Below are 26,075 nucleotides of genomic sequence, written 5' to 3'. Positions count from 1 at the left end.
TCACATTTTCCACAACTGCATTTCACCTTACCTTATCTGGGTTGGTAAAGCAAGTGCTAGTAAATCAGAGTATAAGAAAAGAGTGGGTGGAAAAAGAATGTTCTCCCCTAGCTGCCGGGGAAGAATACTGGGGCATTAAGCAAAATAGGACAGGGAAGGTGGTGGTGTTTTGGAGGAAACCAGGAAAGATAATGGGGGAAAGCAATAGGCAAAGGCAGCAGAAAAGAGAAAGTTGATTGACTTGCATTTCACAGAAGTATTTTTTCTATGTAAGGAAAACAAAAGGAAACAGGAGGAATAAACAAAAAGTAAAAAAAATACAATAGAAGGCTTAATGGGGGGGAGTAGAGAGAAAGAAATAAAGAAATGGGACAGAGGAAGAAAATGACATGCTAATCTCTCTTCAAGGGTCAAGTATACCCCTCTAACAGTCTGCATGGCTGGGATTTTGCTTCCACTTTTTGCCTCTGAGTGCTTCTTTAAAAATAAAATAGCTAACCAGGCGCCAGCCTGTTTATATTAGTTGATTGTCATTTGAGCAATAGGTATTACGGTATTTCACTGTTGAAAATTGTTCGGCTGCAACCATTTTCAAGCCACGGTTGTGTTGTTACAGGCGTGGAAAAAACAAGGCAATCTGAGATTTAGTACAGCACTACTTTTCATATGGTTTAGAAGATGCGTTGTGGTAAGCATTGAAAAGAATATTGAGGCAAACTAGAACAAAAGGCAAGTTTAAAAAGCTATTTTATTGATTGAAGGGCTTGACAAGGGAGGGAATGAAGAAGGACTGGAATGTATACAACGCTGTTAACAGTCTGGCTGCATTCCTTTGTCAGTATTTTTATTGACTTTCACTTCCAAAGAAACAATGATGCTTCAAGCTGTTCTCTGAAGTCTGGATATACCTTGCTGAACTCATGAGACAGAATGCATCACAGCTGTTAGCAAGGGTTGCATGTGTGTACACACATTTGTATCAGAAGAACAAAAGAGTTGTGGTCATACTTTTCTCACTCTGAAGTGCAATTGTTTCCATGCCTTTCAAGTTTTGAATAACAGTGCTTCACATGTTAAAAGGGCCATAATGAAATCTATTATCCCTGGCACTGAAATAATTTATTGTTGTTTTGACATTTTTCTCTTTTACTGTTTTATCTGGATTTATATGGCCATCATTGTCAAAAGAGTGATGGGCAGAATTTCATTGTCTTACTATGAGGTAGCTGCAAAAAGGGTGATGAGGTTTTATTATAGGCTCTAATTAAATAGCATAAAATAAGACTCGAGTAATGACTTTCAGTTTTTCACTTAACAGTCTTTCACCTAATCTGATAGGTGTCTGATCAGATAGAGATTCATTCAGATAGCTGTATGTGCTTTTCGTTACTCGGTGAAAAGATGCACGAGTTATTACTAAATTGTAACTGACTATTGCTTAAATGTATTTGCTTCAAATATTTTATATTTGGGGGTCTGAAAACGCACTAGTACCTTAAAATTTGCAGAATATAAGAAACCTAAAAAAGGATTGGCATTGAGAATAAGGAGATGTGAGCAAGTAAAGACAGTTAAACTGCTGGAAATTGGCCACCCAAGAAGATCTGGCAGAGACAGTAAAGTATTAATAGCATTATTAATCTGCTGAGTTTTACTGCCAGTAAAATAAGTAGAGAAAGCAAGATCAAGGAGAAGTTATGAGCCAGCAACACAAATAATGGAACAAATTTACAGTTGTCAGAGGTATTATATTTGTGGTTCCTGTTACCAAACTGTGAGTACACACGGGGACAGCAGCTATGACAAATGTCCAGATATTGCAGTTTGCAGTGGGATAAAGAGCACAGTGCCGTTTTAATTCAGTGTGCTTCTCATATGATTATTACAACAATCAGAAGCCATTTTTCATGGATTTAGGGCGAGGAGGTTTGAACGCTGATTTACTTATTCTACTCCTACTCTGCAAAGTCCCAGTACCATAGCACCATACCCTCGTTACTTCTTGTGTATTTTTCCAAAAATTAAAAGGTGTTTTCCTCGTATTCTGGATAGATTTTGTTTCAGACAAAGAGTGCCTGTAATTTCAGAATGCCTCAATCCATTGAAACTGTCATTCATGTAAAGTTTGAATCACAGTTTAAACTGTTATTAAAACCTCACTTCTTTCCAGTCCAGCACCACTCAAGGCAATGCTGCACCAGGCACTGAAACTCTCCATTGTACTTGCTGCCTGTATTCACATCAATGCTTTGGCAGAAACATGATTTATTTCTAATGCATAACGAAAAGTCTGCTCTAAGTCTGTGGTTTTCTGTTGAGGTTCAGATTTAGTTGCCAGTTCTCAGTGAACACTTTTACTCACTGTTTTAGTTGTTCCCTGATGTTCACCATGACTTCACAGGTAAATAACAATCAGTACAAATTTTCCAGTATATGCTTTTCAGAGTTAAAGAGCAGGCTGTAAGAGCATTCAGCTACACAGGCCTCCCTGAAAATGATATGAAGGTATTTTATTTTTTATTTTACTTTAGTGTTTGGTTTTTAGCGTCAACTTAAAGGGCCAAAAGAGAAGGAGGATGTGATTGCTAGATGCACTGCATGTGTGCAAGAAGTTCCCACCTCCTCCATTCTAATTGTTCCTGGTCAAGACAACAGGTCTGCACAGCTGGAAAACTGAAGGCAGTGATAGATCAGATGCTTTAGAACAGACTGACTAAAAAAGGAGAATACTGTGAAACACCTTTGCCTGACATAAGATGGAGTAAATAACCGAGAGTAACTTTTTGTTCTAGACAGAACTTGGTTGAAGTGAGCAGCGTTTAGCAGTCCCACTTTATGACACAAAGCATGATGAAACCAAGTGCAGTTAGATCCAGAAACTGATGCATCCACTAGAAAATATAGTCTTTCCAGGATATGGCCCAGGCTATTTCACACTGCATTGTCTAGAAGTGGAGAAGAAAAAATCTAACATGTTAGTGATTTCGGATCCTACTATAGACATGTTAGTGCTCCTAGAGATGGGTTAAGAAAGGATGCAGGTTCGAGGCAAAAAGCCCAAGTGAATACAATATCTGGGACAATAATTTTGATGCAGAAGACTGTAACACAAAATCATATCTGTGCGGAAAAAAATGTATTTTTAAGTAAACAAGGAGACCTATCAACAAAGTTACATGTAGCTAGAATTTCTAGAAATATGAAGAGCAGAATAGGAAAATTGTTTGGAAAAAGAATAAAAACAGTTCAGCAGTTTAGATTGAAACTTAGTACGTTAGCCATCAGAGAAACATCATTCACTTGACTCCTCAGGAGAGGAGGACACAGTGCTTTCAACTCTTTTCCTCTTAGTAAAAATCTGTTGTTTAGTTTGAAAAATCACATCTGTTTTATACAAACTGCATGAGTATCTTAAACTTCAGCTATAAATGACGTTAAGACATCATTTGCTGCTCACAGTATGGTTTATAATTGGGATCACGTACTCTCTTCTTGCATCAGGAACTGAAGCCAGGATTCCCTATCTAGATAATTATCTCAAAGATCAGCAACAAACTGAGTCTCATCAGCTGGGAGCTGAGCTCGCTCCAGGGGGACAGGGCTGCTGGTCACTACCAGTTCCTACCTCAGCTCAGAAGGAAGAGGAATGTGCTGGGAATCCAAAGGTACCAGGCTCTGTGCTTTGGCATAACAGATTTTATATTTCTTGAACTTGTCTGTTTGTAAGTAATTTGTTTGTTTTCCAAATCCTCCTTATTCCCTTTCCCCAAACTAAGTTAAACCCAAGCAAGCATCCTGTTTAAAAGTAAATAAATAAACAAGAAGCCTGGCTATGTAATCAAATCTCAAGTATGTTGCTTATGCAAGTGATCTGAACTAAGTCAGCATGAAAAATCCCGAGTTCTGGTATTTTAATTATAGTGCCTTTTGAGGTTTATTTTCTAACCTTCCTCCAATACTGCAGTCTCCCCCTGGCTTTTAGTTGTGTGTCTAGGCATTTGCTATTTTCTCTTTCTGTTTCTCAAGATCACTCGTAATCTCTTTGGTCTATAAAGCATGTCCAGGTTGCTTTACCATTTAGAAACTGAAGATATAGCAGTATAGGAAGCTGAACCAAACTTCCTAGGCTTAATTCTGATAGAAATTTTCCATTATGTTTTAGGAAGTCACCATCTCTTCCTGGTACCATCTTAGAGGCTGGGCAAGTGGTGTTCTTCAGGCCTGTCTATTCAGGTTATAAACGGTTTGAGGCAAATTCCCCTGGTCTTTTGTGTGAATACTGCCTCAGTGTTTACATTTTGACTCTAAGCACAGCTGAAATATAAAATATGTAATGATAAATCCCTCTAGTAAGCTCCAGCTTTGATTCATAACTACCACTGAAGATATGCTGATTATTCCCCATCTTAAAGAGTCATATCTCCAGAAAGCCAAAAAGTAGAAAAAAAGTGGCACCTTGTGTAAGCTTTAGTGTTCTGTTTTGGTGATATTTTGAAAGCTGAATGTTTTGAGCTGGATGTCTGGAATTAAAATTCAGTGGTCTTAGAGAATAAAGGCTCTGTATTTGGGGCATTTGAAATGTGTGGTTGGTTTTATTTTCCTTTTAAGTTTTGTATGCTGGCTGTATTTATATTTTATGCCCAGATGGTTTTCTTTAACGTCTTACTATAACTTACATGTAACATCTTGCACCAGTGTTGTTTTCTTGATTTATGCCTCTGTGTTTCAATAGTTTGAAAACTTTGTTAGGGCACCTAATGGGGAAACTGGTTTTTTAACACTGTGGAAGGCTGTTCTCTATCAACAGAAAACTAGAAACTTGTGGTTTGTGTGTGAATTATTGGACAGTATTATAGTCATATCATGCTGGGGTTTTTTGTTTTATTTTATCCTTTAAAGAAGCCTAAAACCTTTACCCCCAAACGAAAGTGTATTCTTTCTTAGCACATGAATCACTCTGGAATTAAGGATTAAGTAAGCAATTTATATTTTTCATAAGGGATCGTATTCTTCCCATATAATAAGATGCTGTGGAAGATGCTAAGGCCTATATGACTAAGATGAAGATAAGACTTACGAGCTGACACTTGTGACATGAACTATTCATTGAAGGAAAATTCAGTGTTAGGTAGAACTAGAAATGCTCACTGAGTAGATAAACCCCCTGTAAATACTACTGGCTTTAACCACTGTGTATGCAAGATTATCTGAAAGAAAAGGTTGTACAGTAAAGAAATATTTATAGAAAAATTTAAAATGATGTGCAAGTCAGAGGTCCTGCATTGTAGCAGATATGTTGTTCAATGAGTAAAATGCAGGTGCTGCATGCAAACGGCTACTAATAAATGCCGTTCAGTTCTCTGGGAGACAGGAAAGTCTTATCTTGATCTGGTATCACTGCGATTCTCCAAGTCTCTTCCTGGCAGTGCTTGTACTGCCACTGAGCAGACAGAGGCTTCACAAACCTACATTTTCCCATATGTCTGGGCAATGCTCTTGCTAAATTTGTATTCATGGCTTTCCTTTATTTGCTGCTGATCTTGCTCCCACGCCCATTTTTCAGGCTGTTATCTCTGGTGGTTTCAGCACCTGCTCACCACATAATCGCCTGAACCTCTGCCATCTTTCATAGCAAGGGAAAGCATCAAAGCTCTCTTTGATGCTCTCTGCCCTAAGAATATAGCTCTTCAGCATTAACTCCCTAAACTATACCCATGGCTGAATAAGAAGTTTTTCTGCCTGAACTTTGCTCTGCAGCTACATCCAGTCTCCCTTCAGCATCCCATTTCTCTTGCATTCTTGTGCTTCGTTGCCTGTCCTGAATTCTTGTACTCCAGAAGGATGCTTCCTCTCTTTGGTCGCTTGAATAGCAGAGTTGTCCTCTGGCAGAAGGCTATTGCCGTCTTTCCTCGTGTATTTTTTCCACAATGACCCACAGCTTAGCTATTTCCCTCTTCAACCATTCGAATTTGGAAATAAAGAACAAACAAATGCATTAAAAGTCTACCTGACTGGATCCCCTTTCTGCTTTTTCATCAGTTCTCTCAAGTATGTTAAGTTGTGAAGATAGACTTGGTCGGTTAGAGAATTTGTGAGTAAACTGGAAAAGCACACAGGTCTGAAATGTTATGTTGAAATCAGTCTCCAGGGATATGTTGGAAGTAGTCTGATGACATAGTTATTAATGAATTGCTTTGACATTTCTTCTTTTATTACTTATGAAAGTTCCAAAGCTTCTCAACAGGGCTTATGTGCAGCTCATCTCCCTATACACATGACTAGACTCTGAATCAGTTTCCTTTGAGCTGATTTGATAACTCTCTTCTGATCTTCCATGTTTCCAGTAGTAACCCAAATTAAGAGAGTTTGGACAGAGTCAGCTGAGTTCTTCCTGAACCCCACAGTGTGTGGAAATGTCCACCCAGCACGGAAATGGAGCCCAGGGAAGTGAGAATAACAGAATGAGGTGGAAAGACATGTGATAGTGAGAAATCAGCATATTCCCAAAAAACTCTCCCAGAAGATGCAGTATTGCTATGAACAGACTAATTGAGAAAAACTCGCAAAGTTTTATGTTTTGTTTTAGTAGTAAATGTTTTATCTGTCTCCAGTGAAGCTACTTTATTAGAATACCAAACTGCAGATTTTAGAGTAGTAGAATGCATACAGTGGACAGAAGAAGAGCAAGCTATAAACATGTTTTGCCGCTGGTGCACATATACTCAGAAGACTTTTTTTCTTTTTTAAGCAAAGCCAAGCACTAGTTAAATAACTATTGCATGTAACTGCCTTTCTTTTCAGATGCTTGAAGCAAAGCATGTAGCTTGCTACTGTGTTATCATTTACGTAGGTTATAGGAAACAACCGAAAGATCCATTCATGGGTAATTGAAAGATATTCCGGTTTTCAACAAAATTTTCTGACACGCTTAAAAAGGAGGAATTCAACATCCAAATTAACTGCCTGTTGGAACACTAGCCCTGAGTCTTCCCAGAAGAATGTAGAATGAATTTAACTTTTCAGGGGGCAAAGATATTTAAAGCAATACAAGCTATGTAAAGAGCTATGGGATAGTCAACTAAATAGTTTTCTGTTGACTCAAGCACTCTTTTTCTTATTGTCACGCAGCATGGGATCGAGGGTAGTGGAAGTATGCGTGTGAGGAAGCGTGAAGAAATGGCTCTCTCTCTTTGTATATCTTAGTGGCTTTTTTAGACTTGGCCTTACTGCAACATAGTTACTGTTGCTACAGTCCAATCTGGAATCTTTCCATCAGAAATACTATTTTGAGTACTGGCTTCTAAATGCTTCATATCTCATTGTTCTGAAATTTGACACATTTAGAACTTGGTAGGCACATTAAATCCCATTTAATTTTAGATGATTTCTTCGCTATGCTAAGGACCAGATTTGGTTTTGTTACTTATTTGGCTTAGGATTATTGATTTCTGAAGCCAGAAATATTATAGAGTCGCAAGGGGTGGGTAGCACAGTCATCTGAATGGCTCATGTAACTTGGCATGGGATGTGTGCTTTGCGAGTAGACTAAGACATGTAATTTTCCAAAATGTTTGGTGTTGGTCTAACTTTGTTTCAGCTGAGCTGCATTAAAAGTACAGTGAGCACAGTGCTTCTGGAATTCCTGCTCATGCAATATGGATGCTCATATATAGATAGCATACCTACTTTCTTTGTTCCACTTAAACAACAGAAGATCTGCATCTTTTAGGTTTATTTTTGTAAGACAAGTAAAGCACATCTCTTGCTTGGCATGAGAACCTTAGCCATACCCTGAAGAAATTCCTGGACACACAAAGAGAGTTTTCACTGGGAATAGTCAGCATGAATTCATTGCCTTCTCTGATGGAACAACTTCATCTATGGGTGACAGGATTGTGGCAGATATTGTCTGCCTTAATTTCAGCAAGACTTTGGACACGGTCTTCCATGGCAGAAGTCATTGTAAGGCTAATTATGCATTGGAACAAAGCTTTTCAGAATGATTCTTGAATCTCCATTCATAGAAGTTTTTGAAATCTTACTGGCCAAAGCCCATGGGTGCCTTCCATCCTGAATGATCCTATGAATTAAATAACATCTAAGCGAATAAAAGTAATCCAGTCCACTTGTCACCTCATGGAGAGTTTTATTCTGCTTACAGAAACTGCCACCAGAATGTGGATCTTGAATGTTTGTCTATAAAAAAATGTAGTGAGACAGTCACATTTAAGAGTTTCATCACACTAGTGTGGGTTTCACTTAGTCACGCTGTCTAAAACCTGTTATTTCTACACAAAGATTTTAGTTGTAAGGCTGGAGGAAGGAATCTTATGGGGCAGATCTGGGAGCTGGGAGAGGAGAAACAGAGTCAAGAACATAGTCACAAGTCTCAGCTGTGACTGACTGATTTCAGGGATTTGCCAGATACTTCGAATCCTGACCAATAGGTTTAAGTGATTGCCACCAGGATACTTTTTGTGCAGGGAGGCTGTATTTCCAGTTGGTAACCTTGAACACAAGAGTAATAATGTTTCCAAACATTTTTCTGCCTTCTATATTTTTATCTGAATTTCCACTTGCAGAATTTTGATGCATTTTGAGTGTAAATGCACGTGCTCTGTATCTCTTTGCCTAGTGGTTAGTAAATTAAAATATTGGCAAGCATTGTTGCTTCCAAAAGCAAAATACCAGCAAATATATGTATTTTCAGATCTATCTTAGAAACTCTCTCTTGATCATTTTATCCAGGAGACAAAGATAAGTGGTGAGATTAGTCGTCTTCTGCCCACATTTTTTTGCAGTGTCACTGTAATTAAACCAAGAATGGAGATTTTAAAAATCTTTAATTTTTTTTTTTGAGAAACTCTTTTTACACAGTATGTTCATGATGAATGCAAAATGGAACATCTGGTTGACATAAGACAATATAAATGCACGTAAAGGCAATATAATTACATTTTAGTAACTGATCTAGCTTGCATAGATTTTCATAGCACGTTAGTCACTCCTGTGTCAATTAAGGAGAGAAATGCAGGACGTAGGCATAGAAACAATGACTGCAGACATTGTATCTGATTCGATGAATGATGGGGATATCCAAGAGAAGAACTGCTTGATCGCATTCTCTGGTGACCTCCTGTGTATAATTATTTTGTACAGCGAGTGGCTGTGTTCTAGCTTCATGTAAAATATCCCAGAGAAGGTATTTAGTAGGTTTAACTGCAGCGGAACATTCTTTGACTGTATATGCTTTTTGTTGTTGTTTTCATTTATATCCTATCACAGGACATATTGTTTCCCTGAAATATTTTACCAATTCCTTTCTTTCTTAAAGGGAATTCTTCCTCTGAGCATTTCTAAGCAAATTCTTCATATCACATGTTTCAGTCAAACTTTTCTCCTGGTTATATTGGTACATTGTCACTGAATTTAATTGGACTACATCAGTGTAATTGAGAGCAGAAGATTGGTTCCTTTAATCTTTCTGTGTAAGTAATCTATTTCCCCAATCTTTTTTTTTTTTCCCTGCTTGGAATTCCTTCAAATTTGTCAACATCTTCAGGGTAAGGATGCTCTCCCAGTTCTAATAGCACCTGAATTCTTTTTGAAGCACAGAACATGTTTCCACAGGCATGTTATTAGTTGTGGATATTTCCCTAATTCCAATTCTCTAACTATTGTCCAACAACTCACATCTGCCTATCCACATCTGCTACAAATTTTTAAAAGGTTTTGTTTTTCATACTTTACATGTAATAATGACTATTTTGCTTTTGTTCTTCTTTTTAAATCAAAGTTTTTAAATCCTTTTTATATAATCTCTTAAGCTTTATAATATTGCACAGGATAAGGCAGCTTTTTATGTTTTACTTAGATATATTTACTTCCTTGCTTCTGGACGACCAGTGTTTTGAGGTCTGAGACCTTTGTATCATTTCCCTGTTGAATATTTGCTCCATTTGAAGATAGCATAGCCCATAACTGGAATCAACAAAGTTATGCAAAACTTCTTCATACGAGTGATGAGCTGGAATAAAAACCACTTGTGGGCTGCAGAGGCTGTGGTGATGTGTTTTATGCCTCTGTTGCCTTCCATTTGGGGAGCTCAATGCAAATTATTCTCTGTAAGCAATGGGAATATTAAAACATATTGTAGAGTTAGTGGTCAAATTACTTTTTAAGAGATGTAATTTTCCCTGTTCCTTCTTCCAGCTAACACACACAAACGTGTAGGTGCACATAGCTATCTAAATTGCTAGTTGTGCCAATTTTATAATTGCATTTGTACATACAGGTTTTGAGATTTGAGCTATTATAGCCCTGGCTTAGCTTCCCAGTAAAGTAATCCCCTTGTCAGACTGTGGTTTCCTAACACAGGTAGGAACAACCCTGGCTCCCTTTACCCTATTTAGTTGCTAACCTAGGTTGCTGCCAACGCATGCTACGGAAATATAATTTTGTGTGTGTTTGCATTAACCGTTTTGATGGAGGGAGTGAAGTTTCTGTAATGGCTTCTTCCTACAGAGGAGAGAGGACACAAGCAGCTCATCTGAATGGCTCTGTCAGACTCCCAGCTGTGTATTTGAGACAAAAAGTTTTGTTTGGGAATATACAATGAAATAAGGATGTTTAAAAGAAAAATCTGAACTCGATATGTATGATAAAGAAAGATAAATCACAGAAAGGTTTTTAGATATAAACACTGACTATAGCTCTATCAGTGTAAAAAGAGTGGGGAGGGCTGTTGCTGTTACCTCAATTTTGCCCTGTGAATACCTCTATAATGTGTAAGAGGCTTGGCTTTGCAAAGGTTAAGTGTAAATCCGAAAGCTACACTGACTCCAGAGAGGCTCAGCTGTCTACCTTCATCTAGAATGATTGACCTCCCCAGCAGTACTACTGAACCTACGTAGCATTCAGAGACATCTGGAAAACAAGACCACAGTAGCTTATGAAACACAGCTCCCGTGGCTTTCATCCAATTGCCGGTTTTGTTAATGGCATAAGAATCTTTGAAAAGAATCAGAACTAGCTCACTCTGAAACACTTGCAATCATTGCTGGATTAAGTACAAACTCCTAACATTATACCCAGTGTTTTTCTTAGAATTGCTCATTTTGTCAGTCGGTGAAACAAAAAAAATGCTGCAAATGTATATTATACAAAACTTGTGACGCTCAAAAAATAGAGTGTAATTGACGGTATTAGGATCACGTTCTTTTGTTTATTAAACCCCAGCAATCATTAGGGACTTAAAATGAGACTTACATTGGGCTGGGTGTTTTTAAAGCCAAAATTATCTCTAGAGCCATGGCACAAGAATCCTTTCTGACTACTTTGCAAAGCACCCACAAATATGTTCAAGTGAGTCCATCCCTTATTTAACCAGATCTTGTAGTTCTTCTAAACTCAACCATTACATAAATACAGGCAGCCGGGATGAGTAGTCAACAGGTACATTGATTTTGCTTGTGAGAAAGATTTTGCTTTTTTGTGTTTTAGTACTGCTTAAACTTAAGAGAATGGCTTATAACTGAACCGTGGTAACATTACAGTTCCCTGAAAGACACAGCTTTTAAGTTATGTGCTTCCACAGGACATTTATCCAGTTTCACCAGGACACTTTAAATGTGCTGTTAAAATCTCACAGTATTTTTAAAGTCTAAACAAAATAATATTGACCTTTTCATCCATGTGACTTTTGTGGAATGCTGATGGTAAATGAAAAATGCAGGCCAGGACTCTTAATCTGCAGCCATAAGTCCACACAAATCCTCAAGGTAAAATTAATCGTTTAACAAAACTACTTAACTACATGAAAATTATTATAATATAAACCCTCATGAATGGGAACAAATTCGGTTGTGTAAATAAAACACAGGCAATGTGCAAACCCAGATATTCATGTAAGGAATGCATAACAGATGTGTTTAGGAACCCTCTCTGTGTGTACTGCAAACTACTAAATATTTTGCACCTTGTGTTTTGGGGAAGTTATTGACAAAAAAGAATTTATGAATAAAAAATAGGGCTGGAAAGAAAGTCTGTTCCAGTCCTAAGTAATATTATACCTATAATAAGAAATAGTTACTATAACTGTTTCTGAAGTTTCCAAGTAATGTGGGGTCTATAATCTCCCTGGGTTATCTATTACATGCTCCTTAAATAGGAAGTTTTTCTTAATATCAAGTTTATATGTTGCAAATTAAGCCCATCATCTTCCTGGAATGGATGTGGAAGGCAGATGATTGTGATAGTCTTCCCACATTCTTCTACTGAACGTTTTTGTGCATAGTCCCTGAATTTTCTCTTCTGATAGCTAGCCAGCTCTTGTTATCTTTTCTCATAAATTATGTATTCAAGGCATATCTTTGTATTTGTTGGTGTTCGCTGGGCTTGCTCTGGTTGGTTTGCATCCCTCTCATCCACCCTTGTGTATGATCTGGAGTTTGCCAGGCAGATCAGTGAAGTGTTAATAAGATGTAATATAAAAGTTTGAAACAATAAGAAATAGTTTTTTTGCACCTAAGGAGGGAAAATCTGAAACATCCAATTGCTTATTGTCTATTTGAGTAGATGTAGATGTTGAATATAGATTTTTATCAGTGATCAGCATTCCTTATTAATTTGCTTCCTTCAACAGAAGGAGGAAAAAGTTGATGAGATGCATTCGCCTGCACAGGATTTTCAAATTTGCTTCTAGCAATGCAATGATCCATCAGAACTGCTGCTGACTTTGAAGGATAAAGAAACAGATTTTTTTCTGTGCCTGGTGCCCTCATGTGGCTTTGATGTTCAGCTTCTTGCGAATTAATTAAATACATCACTGTATGGCTGACACTTTTGTGGTGCAAAAGGTAGGGGATAATTTGCCTGGATAGCTTTGTGTGTTCTTCTGCAAAAGCAGCATCTTCTGGAAAGCCAAAATGTGCTGATTGCCATATGGCCAGTTGGATTTGGATAAGGAGACTCCCTGAGTTCCCTGACTTAAACCAAGAACATTTCTCACAGTCTTCACACACTGATGCACGTGATTCAGGCCTTACTCCTCAAAGGGTTATTATGGCAGTACTGTTAAAAATGTCACCACAGGTCTATTGATTTTCAACTCTAATGCTAGGTCAGATTTTTGTACCGTATGCTGACATAAAATATCAAGGATTCTGTCAGGAAAAAAAATTTAAAATGTACTTTCTCAGCAAACTTAAAATTGTCCCATTTTTCTTCCAGCTACAGCTGCAGTGTGACAAAGAAATTTCTGTATTTAATGCTGTAAAATATACACAAAATGTTTCTTTGCACAGTGCTTCTGAGTTGTCATTAGAACATGTCTAAATTACTGATCTAGAAATTCCACTTTAAAACACATCATTTAGTCACAAACAGTATGCAAAAAGACTTTATATAGCATATTCATTACACGTTTATAAATTATGATTATAAAACTCCTGCACAAGCAAGAGGTGAATACAGTTGCTGTGGAGGCTGCTGGTGTGGTTTGATGCAATGGTTCTCTTGTACCGTCCTTGTCAAAGCTTTTCCTTAGAGCTGAATCAGATAGATTTGATAGGTATGGAAATTTTCCATTAGCTCTAAAAGATTATGCATTTTTAAGAGACCTTGCAGAACCTTGAAACATTTGAAATTTGTCAGATTTTTTGGATGGAATGGTGTAGAATTTAAAATTCTGATTTCAAATTGAAGAAAACACTTTCTTGTAACCCATACCACTGTTAACAAAGATAGATTGAAAATGAAGATGGTAGAAGATCTGAGCTATGCAGCTGAAACCAGGCGTATGGTTTTTTGTTAGCGTGATTATCTAATGAACATATTCATGCACGTAACCTGTGTGCCCTTTGGTGAAGCTTGGCCAACAACACTGCTGGGAACACTGTGATTTGTGCCTTTCTGTAAGCATCGTGTTTCTTTTTCCTCTGCTTTTTCTACAGATTCAGAATTGAGCTCTGAGTGGTTCTGTTGGAAAAAACGTTCCAAAGCTTTTAATGGTTCAATATTGTGGCACTATTGGTGGCATCTCCTCCACCTCCCTTATCTCTCTTCTTTTCTTCTTTTTCTCCCAAATCGGAGTTACATTCGTGTACTACTTTGAATTCACGCTTTATAAATTCTTTGCGCCTGGGATTCACCCAAGTGCCTCTCCCGTTTGTCTTGGAGCACAAATACTGAACAGAGTAAGGAAGTTTTTCCTTTGATCTTTTTTGTTCTTGTAATATCAAACCTGGTGAAACTTCTCATATTAGTGATGTTATCAACCTTGTTCTTGCTAATAATTGTACTCAGAAGTTTCCTGAGTAACATGTTAGTTCTTCTCCTAAGTTTTGAGGTAGATTAAGAAATTTAGCATAATTGCTACTAAAAATCATTAAATGTTAATACGCTTGAACTGTAATAGTAGTGCATGTGCTAAGATCCTCATGTTCAATTTTATGAATAGGTTCATTTTTTAAGATAAAATAATTTAGCAGTGTAATGAGAAAAATCTAATATAAAACCAATCTACAGCTATGTCATGCTCTTCAGCTGTATCATTCTAAACAAAATGGTACTTTTTGTACTGTCTCAGTCAAGAAAATATGTGATTTGCAGTGCCTTGCAATCTGTCATTGCTGATGCCAGTCATTCTTCAACTATATGCCCGTGCTTGCTGTGCTCTACACACTGAGCTTCCCACAATAAGGAGGCTGTTACTTCCTCCACCTTATCTTCTCCCTGTGTGGTATGTGGAGCTAAAACTGAGGTTTATGGAAATCTACCATGAAGTGTAGCAAAAGATCAGACTTGTTCCCTGTATGTCTCAGCTGCAAGTTCTGATCACAACCCAACAGATTACTACTGTTATAAAATAGCAGTACTTGGTAAATGAGAAATAAATCACAGAATCAAAATACGTAATTCCATAAACTAATATTCACATGGAAATGAGCACTTGTTGTATCTGTTAGCTCTTTTGGCATCTTTTTGCACATATATGTTTATTATTCTCGTGTACTGGATTTCTTTGTGCATATGAGCTATATAAGCTTACTGGTGCATGATTAGAGTAAAAGCAATTCCAAATATCCCATGTAGGTTAGTCCACATGTAGAATTGGACTAAAAAACCCCTATGTATGATTCACATTATAGGAACAGTAGAAGTTTTAAGTATAGAATTTGATTATCATGTAGAAGTGGGATGTTTTTAATGTTTATCAGTTTAATCAAGCAAGTGAATACACTTGGTCAAATTAAAATACCTAATTATTTATTCACATAGAAACCAGTAAGTTTTAGGGCTTGTTCCACAAAACTTTTTGTTAAAAAAAGAAAACAAGCTATGCCATATAGCTTCATTACTCTCAGAATAGCATCATTGCAGTTAAACTTACAATTACAATAAAAATGTAACATTCCAGATTACATCAGTTGGAGCACGATATGATGAACATAATGAGAAAATCCTTGTCAGAAATTTTGCCACAAGGAAATATCAATAGCTAACACCCATATTCTCCAACTAGAAATCAAGAATCTTTGAGTAGATCTTGGCATAAAAGGCACAAAACACAAAGCAAAGCATGCTTGTGTCATTTGTCACAAAGAAGCATTGACACTTGTGCAACATGGAAAAGATCCACATTTTTCCAGACTCTTCCAATATCACAGATATTTAGGGAACAGATCTTCCCCTTAATGCCAGAGTATCACCCCTCAGTAGAGATGGCAGTGACTGCAAGAAAAGAGGAGTGTGTAGAAGAGGGTACATCCATACCTCCAAGAAAATCTTAGCTCGGATATTGAGGAAGCTGCTGCTGTTGTATTGTCAGTAGTAAATAAACACCCTGCAGCTAGCACTTGTGGGAATTGTAATGTTAACAATGCTGGAAACCCTGCATAAACACAGGTTTACCTCTTGGGTTTAAATGTGTGATGCCAGCTCCCTCTTTGCTTCAGATAAGCTTTCTTAAAAAGTTTGAGTCCTTGAAAGAAAGGACTTTTGAGAAGACTGCCTATTGCACAGAGGAATGGCTTTTCTGATTTTAAGGTGCTTCAGAAATACTGGTCAAACATCCATGGTATTTCCTTCTGTAACGGGCCATCATACAAGCATGTTGTTAGCAGCTTATCTGCTATATTTCTATAACAAGCCTATCTTCATCATCACTGCTAGTGTCATCATACTCAACTCTGGTTTGCTTCCTCATCATCTCCAAACCTCTCTTTTTGTATGTCTTGGAAGGTGCTGCAGGGTAAGCCTTGAACTCGGGGGACCTGAGAGTAGTTGGGAGCTTTTTTAAGGTGATAGTAGGTGTTTCATGTGACCTTCCACAGCTGTTTGTCTGCAGGTGGGTTCCATTCTTGTCGGCACTTCCTTGAAGGTCAAGGATTCTTTGAGAAAAGTTTGCCGGCTCTGTGTATTCTGTGTTGGGTGATTTAGCCCTTGTGACCAACTCAGGAAGATACTCCGCTTTTGATCCGAATAAACACGACCATCCAGGCTGGGAACTGGGAGTTGAGTTTTCTTTTGAAGATGAGTATGTGTTTTCTTCAGCTGGAGGTTTCTCCCTCCCTGAGGCCTGGATCCCTGGGTCTAATGTGCCAAAACTTTGACTTTCTGACTCTACATTTAGTATGTTTCCCTGGCTTGCTTCTAGACGTAAGGAAAGAGGATGGGTAGTCTCTGAGTTTGTGCAGTCAAGTTGGTCACCTGTGCCTGTATTTGTCAAATCAGAAGGGCAAGACCAAAAAGAAGATGCCATTGAGTCACTCTGAATGTTTGGCTGTGACTCCCCTGGGACTGATCGCTGAAGGCCAAGTGGTGGTGGCACTAGACAGCAGATTTCCACATCACTGCTGACTTGCTGCATGGCTGTGTTAACTGTGGATGAAAAGGAATGAGCTGTCACAGATACTTCCAGAGGAGCTGTAATGTTCTGAAAAGAGAAGTTCGTTCTTGTGTGTTCCCTAATTTTCCCAGAAACGTCCTGTAGAAAATAGAGGAGATGAAAAATTACATTTAAGATTTTTCAATCCAGTGCAATTCCATTCTTCATAAAAATGCAATGATAACTAAATTCAGCATAAAACATTTACCTCTGTTATAACTCATATCAACTGAGCAATTAAACATAATGTCAACCTTTATTTATAAAGCGTGATTATATTTGTGCTCTTTTCTCTTTTTTTTAATTGCTGCAGACCAAGTTAATCATCCCTCCTTTGACGAGAGAACTTTTTTCTCCCAGTGTGTGGGAGAGGTGTAGTAGAGGATATATATTTTCCTTTTTTTTTCCCCTTGGGTAGGTGACAGACCATATTGATCATTTCTGGATGATTGAGGTTAGGGGTTTCAAGCACTCATATACTGTCTAGGATGGTGTTCATTTCATCAAGCTATTTTTATATACCTATTGCAACTATGTTTTTGCAATGCAGGTGGAAACATCTTTGAATCTGTAAGAAATATTACACTGTCCAAGGTGGTGACCTATGCATAGGAAATAAAATTCCTTAGTAAAAAACATTTCAAGGATTAGGTTCCTGAATAGGAACCTGCTTATGCTGTGCAAAGAACTAGTGGTTGTGCTACGTAACAGCAGTCTGGCTCAGTAGCTTTTGTCTACAAGTGTGGCCAGCAGAAGTCTAGCAAAAATGTATAATGCGGAGAAGCGCCGAGCGCTCCCAGGAGCTGCGGTGACCCCGCAGAGCCCCGCGGGGCTGGCAGCCCCTGCACCCGTGGGCAAGGCCCCTTCTAGCTAGCGCAGCTTGCTGAGGCTTAGAAACCCCCGCAGCACTGGCTTCCCCAAAGGGCTGAAAGAATTCAGTTGTGATGCTGGATTCGCATTCTTCTCGCTGCTGCGGGGCCATTCCTACTCTCCCCACTCTCCTAGTTTCAGGCATGTGTGTCTGCCTCGGGATACTCTGTGCAACATCTACTGGCACCTCCAACACCCGTGGGAATCAATCTTCTGACAGCAAGCACAGGAAATAGCCTTTTCAATTGATGCAGGTTTAGTTGTTCTTTTAAAAAAGCTAATGTTAGTAAGTTTTCTTTAAATATTAACCTCAAAAATACCTTCAACATATTTTAAACAGAATCCGTGATACAAAGTAGTCTCAACTTGAACTTTAAAACAACTGAATATAATTAAAGTTTTAATTACCAATACCTTTTTTTCTTTTAATAAAAAGTAATACGTGAGTTAAAGTACAATACTTACTTTTTTATCCATTTTTTCTTTTTGTTTAACATGGTTTAGATTTTCAGTATGAGAAGATATTACTGAGTTATTCTTTCCTTCCTTTTTCCTTCTGCAAAGTGGCTTGTCTGAGGTGAAACAAGATGTGTCTTTTAGCTGGTGAAGGCAATTTTCTATTGAAAAGAGGTTGAAGAAACTTTGATTTTTATTCCTCCACGTACTAGAACTTACTTTCTCATCGTATCACTGAACCAATTTTTATGTTTTCACTGTTTTCTGTAAATATTTATTCTAAGCCTGATATATTTACTCATTTAATTATCAAATTCACAGTGTAAGTATGTGTATGAAAATCATTGTGCATTCAGTTGTGAAAACGTGCGAGGTGTCTTCATCTTTACTCACAGTATATACTGAAGGACGAAAGTGGTTTCTAAGTTCCATGCGGAACAGGTCTGTATCAGAGATACCAGTAACGCTCATTCTCTTAAAAACAGACATTAAAAAAATATTCAAAACACTTACCTTGTCCCTTTGATTGAGGAGAATGGCACTTCTTATACTTATTAAATTTACAGGGTTGTGATGAATAGCCCTTTTTCAAAGCATCCGGTGTTCTATTTGGAAAACAGCGCTGCCTGCTTAGTCGATTAATTTTTGACTGAGCGTATCCATGTATATGTCTCCCTCTGTACCTGCATTGCCAATGGCATTGAAAGGGAAAACAAATATGTTTAAGGCGGCCAGAGTAGAATAACACCACATCATCAGATAGATTTAAGTGTAACAGCAATTTACTGCTGTGAAGGAGGTGTTCGTTTATGCTGACTCAAAAAAAAAAAAAAAGAAGGATTTTAGGCAAGAGGCTCACAATTACTTTGTTAAACTTTCCCTCAGCAGAGTTCAGTAAACCCTTGGTTTGCTAAGAGAAACGTATTCAGGAATAACAGATCATTTTTCCTATATCTGGAATTTTAAAACAACATACTTCATAAAGACTGTTATCTCACTGGAGTCACCTGAGATTGCATAGTTGTCAGCTTTTTTACTTTTCATTTCTTATGTGATACCTATCTACCATTACTAATGAACATAAGTATTTCGTTTATTAGAAAACTCAAACTGAGTGAGAGAGCTCTGCTTTGTTTTCTTCTCTAGCTAGATCTTTCAGTAACTCTTAATGATTGAGACTGAACTACATTGGAAAAATCTCATTCCTCTCTTGATGGAATTAGTCACTATATACCTAAATCTAAAAGGATGTGCTTATTCAGGTGTTTGGTGTATCAAAAAACTACATTACAGTTTGTGACTAACGGTTTTGTCAGTTAGCTACTACGATGTGTGACCTGAGCTTCCGGGACCCTGTGCTTAACTGAGTCCCTGTACTTATTTGATATTGCCAAATAAATAGATTCTGAAACCAGCTGGGAAAAGCAAACAAACAAACAAGCAACTACACCCAGGAAACAAACCAGAAAAATGTCCTAGAAGAATGTCACTAGACTGGCTGACATAGACCTGACTCTCCTATTTTTGCTCCTATGGTTTTTCAGGATTGCAGTGCTGTTTGCCAAGCTAGACACAGTGTTTGAGTTACTGACACTGATTTGTCCACAAGGGAGTCATTCTGTCTGATTTGGGGCATGAAATAAAATAAGAGGGATGTATGCACACAATATGTGTTTTTTATTGAAGCAATTCATCAGATGTTCTGCTACCCCACAGAAATTGTGCTGATTGACACAATGTGCCTTAGATAGTTTTATACTCAAATTCTCCCTGCTTTTTATTTAAACCAAATGATCCTTTAAACTACAAGTGGTTTTGTTACTTTGTTAGAACTTGATATTTGTTCTTCTGCGTTCTCTCATGAATACAAGTTCAGGACATAGATCTTCTGGGGACAAAAGGGTCTTGCACACTGCTTTTAGCTGTAACAGGATTAAAAACTGAGGCATTTTGCTTCCCTTCAAACAAAAGTAAATGCTGACAGTTTTGACAGATAAGAATTATTTCTGAAGCATAGTGAGAGTCAACTGGCCAGTCATCATCTTTCTTTAGGAGGTCTCTGTTTTGCTTAGACAAGTCTGTTCCTGATAGTAAACAACATATTTTTCATACTTTACCTTTGTGGAACTGCTGCAGTGTGGGAACAGTGTTTTCTGAGAGTTTAATTTTTTTCCCCTGATTTTGACAAGGTCGAATTTTGGGTATGACTTTTTACACCTATTTTAGCAAAATTATGTCTGTGTCTAGGGGAGCTGAAAACCATATTCCTTACCATTTTGGAGTGACTTTAATCTTTTTCTGCTTGTGGATCCTCTTGAATTTATTTGTTGAGAGCTTTTCTTTTTTGCAAACTACTGTTTTCTTCTTTTGCTCTGAAATATTTTTGAAAGCACCACCGGGAGCTGCTGAGCTTAACTATTGAGAATATTGGGGAGAAAAATGAAATGTGTGAACATTGTGAATTAGATTAACTGACAGATTGGAAATATATGCTCTTTTAAAAGAACACTAAATAGTACAGTACTTAAATAGCACCACTCTGATTTTTTCCTAGAATTTGTGAGTTGTTTTTTTCTAATCCCTTTGTCCATCTACTCTTACAAAATAAAATTGAAACAACTCACTGCTTTTATGTGTCTACATAGAATTAGTGTATGTTTTTTCGGGTTCTTCTTCCTACGTGAAAAGTAAGCTTAGTCTTACAGAGCTGTTCTAGGGTCTGTACAGAGAGACTAGTCTGTCTCCACTTATGTAAAATTTAAAAGCTTTCAAGCCTTAAACACATTACAGAGTATTAATGCAGTTTGGTTTTTTGATGTTTCCGCGCAGCCAAACTATGAGATATACAGCACACAGTCTGTCTTTGACTCCAAGTGTCTCCAAGAATAACAGAGTTTTGTCATTAGTGGTCTACCCAAGTCCTACTCTAATTCAAATATTCATTTAAAATGAAAACAGTGAAATAAATATACTGTTACAGAAGAATATAAAATATATGAAGAAAAATTGATAAATAGAAATAGACTCTCCTCACTAGAGAGCATTCCTACTGAAATTCTCAAGTGGAAGAAACTTAAATATTCACACAAAAGTATGCACTTTTCATGCATCAAATGAATAAGTAACTTAGAGGAACATAAATTGTAAATTCTTTATCAACAAATGCCTTTAAATGTACATAAATTTGCTTTTGATAATTTTATTTTCCTAATAAGAGGGGGCCTGTCAGCCAATTACACCCTCTTGAGAAAGGAAATACGATTATTAATATTACCTCCTGCATCTGCTGTCCTTTAGAAAAGGATGAAACTAAGGTTTTTAAACTCCTGTTTGTTAAGCCATATGCCACAGTCTTGCTAATATTTTTCATTTTGAAAATAGAAATATCATATTTTGACAGTGTGCATTCATCGATAGATTCCTTGCCACAGGCGTGCATGGAGGAATAAGCAGAGTCTGCATTGCCCTTCTGCTCAGCAGGCAGTGGAAGGCTTCTCGTTAAACAACACCAAGTTAATCGAGGTTCAGCATTGAGTGATGGGAAGGTGCTCTTCGTGCTTGGTACGGTTAAACTTCCAGAGTAGCAAGTTGGATTATTGTGGGGTAGTGCTGGGTATTCTTTACAGTGAGTGGTAAGAGCGTGGCAATAAAAAGTGCCAAAAGAATGGCAAAAATAAGTGGGGTTTTCTGTCGAGCTCTGAGAACACTGCGTATCCTGCAGTGTTGGTGAAATGTCCTTCAGAATGCCCGGACTGCCACCTCTGTCCCGTCCCGTGATCGCTGGCTCTGCACCCTTGCTAGAAGCTGCCGATATCATTATCGAAGAGTCACTTCCTGAGCAAAGATGATGCAAAACCTTTCTCTCCTCTTTGATGTCAGCTGAAATGAAAAAACCACTTGTATACATAGAAGTAAAGCATATTTTCTTCTTTGGGCTCTGTGTAGAGGAAGTAGTTATGCTCATCCACTTCTCTTCTGTTTGCCTTTGATAATTTAATTTACATTTGTTCTGCTTGTTTTTCCCAGTGTCTCTTACAATATCCTGCTGCCTGAAGTTTTGGTTATAAAAGGTGTTATCGGCTGTGGTTAAGATATTTGTCGTTTCTGAATTGACTGGTGAACAAAATACTGGAGTTTTCCAGTTTGCATGTACGTTCCACCATAGCTCTCCTTTGCTGGCCTTTTGTCTCACTTCAAATTTTAAAGGGGACCAGAACACATCATTAGAATGAGAAATGAGCGATCTGCTGTTGGAAGAGCAGGGGAGATTGGTTAAGGTGTCTGACACAGATGTACAAGCTGTAATCTGCTCAGATCTAAGCAAAAGTGACAAATCTGAGGCTCTGTTGTCTTGTGGCAATTTAAGGATATATTTTGGGGAAAAAGCATTTTGTTGTGGGACTGGAGATAAATGACCAGATTGCAGGTGATGGATTTTAGAGGACACGTCAACAGCATTGTCACTGCAAAGTGGCACTTTTGCTCCTGTTTTCACAAGACATGTTTTGACATCTTTATCTGTTGCACTGTGCAAGGCAGAAGAGTTGCAATCACTTGCCCTTAGTGCAGGCCCTAAAAATCCCACAAATGAAGCTTTTGAGATACCTGCAGAATATGAAAGGACGTTAACATCAGTACAATTAAGAGCTTTTGTGGGGAGTTTGATTGTTTTCATATACCCCACACCTTCAGTACCTCCAGTGGACTCATTAATTCCTGTGGTTAATTTTTGCTTCTCTGCTTTACTGGAGAATTTCACAGCTGCTGTGGAAAGACAGGGAGTGCTGGCGCAGTAGTCTCGCTCTGCTTCATTTAATGCATTGTTTTCACCACTGGGACTAGTGCTGGACTTTGAAATACTGTTTTCTGTCTTCTCCACCTCAAATTTCAGCTTTTTTCTTTCTGATGGTAAATTCTGGGATTTCCCTGGGGCATCTTTGTTGTTGCAGTGGACCCACAGGGGCGTCAGGGTACACTGGCCAGTTTCCTTATTCCTGCTATGATTGTTTGAAGCGCTTTTACAATCCAATTCAAATGTACTGGATTCTTTCCCAGGGCTTGGTTTTTCCCACTTGCTGCTCTGTCCTGGCAGGCCATCATTCCTTCTGTTAGTGTTCAGCTGACACTGACTATCTTGAAGCCTGAGCTCACACCTGCTCGGAGCTAGTAATGTGCTCTTGCAAGGGGTGTATTTTTCTGCGTCGCTGCCACTGAGGTCTTGGGAAGTTTTGCTCATTAGGGTGGGTGCACTAGCATTTACTGAATGTGATGTCTCCATTAGGTAGGTTGCACCATCTGCGATTTCCTCAGAGGATACATTCTGTAGAATACGATTACTGTTAGTACAGGTTTCTGATTTACCAGTGTTTAAAGCTGCTGTCACGAGGGAGGAAAGCCTGTCGCTTACAGAGCTCCTGCCATCACTTTCCTCAGTAATTTCAGCTCTGCTGACTGATTCCTTTGAATCGGGAGTGAAGCTTGTAATATCTGTAATCTTATTCCCCCTCTGTTTAGTTTTCTTGGCATTTTGACTGCTTTTCATTTTTTGGTAGATTTTCTTAAACGTTTCATCTCCATACATTTGCCATTTTTCTTGAGAGAACATCTTTAACTTCTTTTGATTATGTTTCTTATTTTTAGCATTGATTATTTCTCCAGCTCCGAGCTTTTTACAACGTTCCAACTGCTCTGACAGAGGAGGGTGATCAGCCACGTTACTTAGTGGCAAATCATCCACTGCTGTTTGTCTGACTAGAGCTCGGGGATGACTACTGGGGAAATCTACAGAATTTGCAGCAAGATTGTTGCTAGGCAGCAAACTAGCAGCGCCTGGATTTACAGACTGCTTAGTAAGAGAAAGCGGTTTTGAGCAGCCTGCTTTGTCATGTACCATTCGTGTGCCCTCCACAAATGGCAAAGAGTTGCTTCGTGTAACAGGCACAGTATCTATCGTTGTGGAGAACTGGGTGGGAACGGAATGAAAGAACACGGGCTTGCATTTTTCCAGGGGCGTAAAGGTGGATTTTGCTGAACAAAGCAAAATATTCTTTTTCCTATTTGCCTCACAAGTTCTGATGTCAAAATGAAAAGAGTCTTTGTATGTATAAGGCATTGGCAGATCGATGCTCCCCTGTTTAGAAAGGACAGTTTTTCGGGGCCTGACGTTGTCTAACTGGGTATCATCCACCACACTTTTGTTATGAGAAATAAGTTTTGAAATGTGTTCTTCCAGCCTCTTTTTCTCTAGTATCAGGGCTGTAGCTTTCTCAGCTGCATCTAGCTTTGCACTGCTTCCAGAGGCACACCTTAAGCTGCTGGAGGCAGTTTCATTTTCCAGCTCTGTGCTGTGTTCGTAGAGACTATGCAACGGGCTGGATGACGCCATCTGTTGTTCTGTACTATCAGAGCGTGACAGATACCCTGAGTCAGTGCTCTCACACTTCTTCAGCTTGCAGTCAAATGGCTTGTAATCCCACTGCTTTTCCGAAGAGGTTGCTTGCTGCCTTTGCAGCTGAATGTGCTTACTGGCAGTTGGAGATCTTTGCTCCTGCATCTTCTTTCTCAGATACTGCCCATTTGGCAAAGCCGCTGGAGATGATAAACTCAGAGGTTCTCGTTCAGGAACTCCCTGATTAGCCTTCGAACTAAAGGACCGATTTGTTGTTTCTTGATTTTCTGAGGCAAATGATGAATTGCTTGTTGCTGGCAGCGAAAGGTCGTTAGGAAGTTTCTTAGTGCCTCTTACAGCGCTGGTCTCTGAACTCATTTGTTTCGTCTGCATCCCCTTGTCCTCACAGGTGCTACTGAGTAGTTGGCTGCCTTGCTTAGAGGCGATGCTCTCTGGTGATTTCTCATTTTGCTCCAGTGTGCCACTGTTGTCAGAGTCTGAGGGCAGTCTGGTATTGTTGACGTGTGTTTGAGTTCTTCTGTGTTTATACAAATTGCTCTGAGTTTTAAAAGCGATCCCACAAGTGGTGCACGGAAACGGCCGCTCTCCCGTGTGAGAGCGAAGGTGTTTCTCAAGGACACTTGGCTTCACACAATCTCGACCACAGTGTTTGCAGATATATTTCCCAGTTTTTTTTGATTTTCCCAGGTTTCCGACAGATGCGTTTACACAAGAATTCGGTGATGATAAAACTGGCAAAGTGCTCACTATGTTCAGTGTTAGCGTTTGCCCAAGTTGTTTCTGAAAAAGTGGCCGAGGCTGGTCCGTGGCTTCTGAAGGAACAAGTGGATTCAGGATTAGAGGTATGTTACCGCTGTCTAGATTTACACAGCTCCGGCCAGTCACTAACTGACTGTTTGGCTGGAAGCATCCTGTCTGGGCAGGCTGATACAGAGGTATGGTAAAGGCTTTTAGGTACACAGGTTGGGACAGGGCTCGTTCCTGTTGAGGAACCCCACTGCCTTGGTTGAGATCTGAAGAACCCTGGGCAGGCTGAAGAGAAGAGGTTGGAACGGGTCGATCTGCTAGTGCAACCGTAAAACCAGGCTGCTTCTGTGCCTCCATTTCAAAAGTTATCTGCCATATGCTCAGGTGTCTGTAAGGAAGGGAAAACAAAACAAGTAGGACTCTTCAGAATGCGAAGTAAAATAAACAGTTTGGCTCCTGGTCTAGGAAAGTTAGCAATTACGAATATCACAGATTCTATATACAGGCATTATACAGACAATCATTATTTCATTGATTCATTTTTAATTTCCTAGCAAGGGAGTAAAGTTTGGTGCGGTGTAAAGAACGTTGAGCATTGCACTTAGAGCCTACAGTAAGTATCCAAAGTATTAGAAATAAATCTGAGTAGCAGATTTGCAAATGGAGGCTTTCAGCATCCCAGAAATAATACAGTTTTACTTTGCT

General features: G+C 38.6%; 1 protein-coding gene across 1 annotated transcript; it reads right to left on the bottom strand.

The window, feature by feature from the left end:
* Positions 1 to 16,132: 16,132 nt before the first annotated feature.
* ZNF831 (zinc finger protein 831) lies at positions 16,133 to 25,727 on the bottom strand. Its single transcript, XM_009871153.1, has 5 exons — positions 21,489 to 25,727; positions 20,487 to 20,629; positions 18,728 to 18,897; positions 18,224 to 18,375; positions 16,133 to 16,987 (listed from the first exon to the last, which is right to left on the bottom strand). The coding sequence occupies exons 1-5, from the start codon at positions 25,725 to 25,727 to the stop codon at positions 16,133 to 16,135; spliced, it is 5,559 nt and encodes a 1,852-aa protein (XP_009869455.1).
* Between the last annotated feature and the right edge of the window lie 348 nt (positions 25,728 to 26,075).

Source organism: Apaloderma vittatum, unplaced genomic scaffold, assembly GCF_000703405.1.
Source record: "Apaloderma vittatum isolate BGI_N311 unplaced genomic scaffold, ASM70340v1 scaffold42526, whole genome shotgun sequence".
Lineage (NCBI taxonomy): Eukaryota > Metazoa > Chordata > Aves > Trogoniformes > Trogonidae > Apaloderma > Apaloderma vittatum.
The sequence above is the reverse complement of the archived record's forward strand: the minus strand, read 5'-3'. Positions and strand labels throughout refer to the sequence as shown.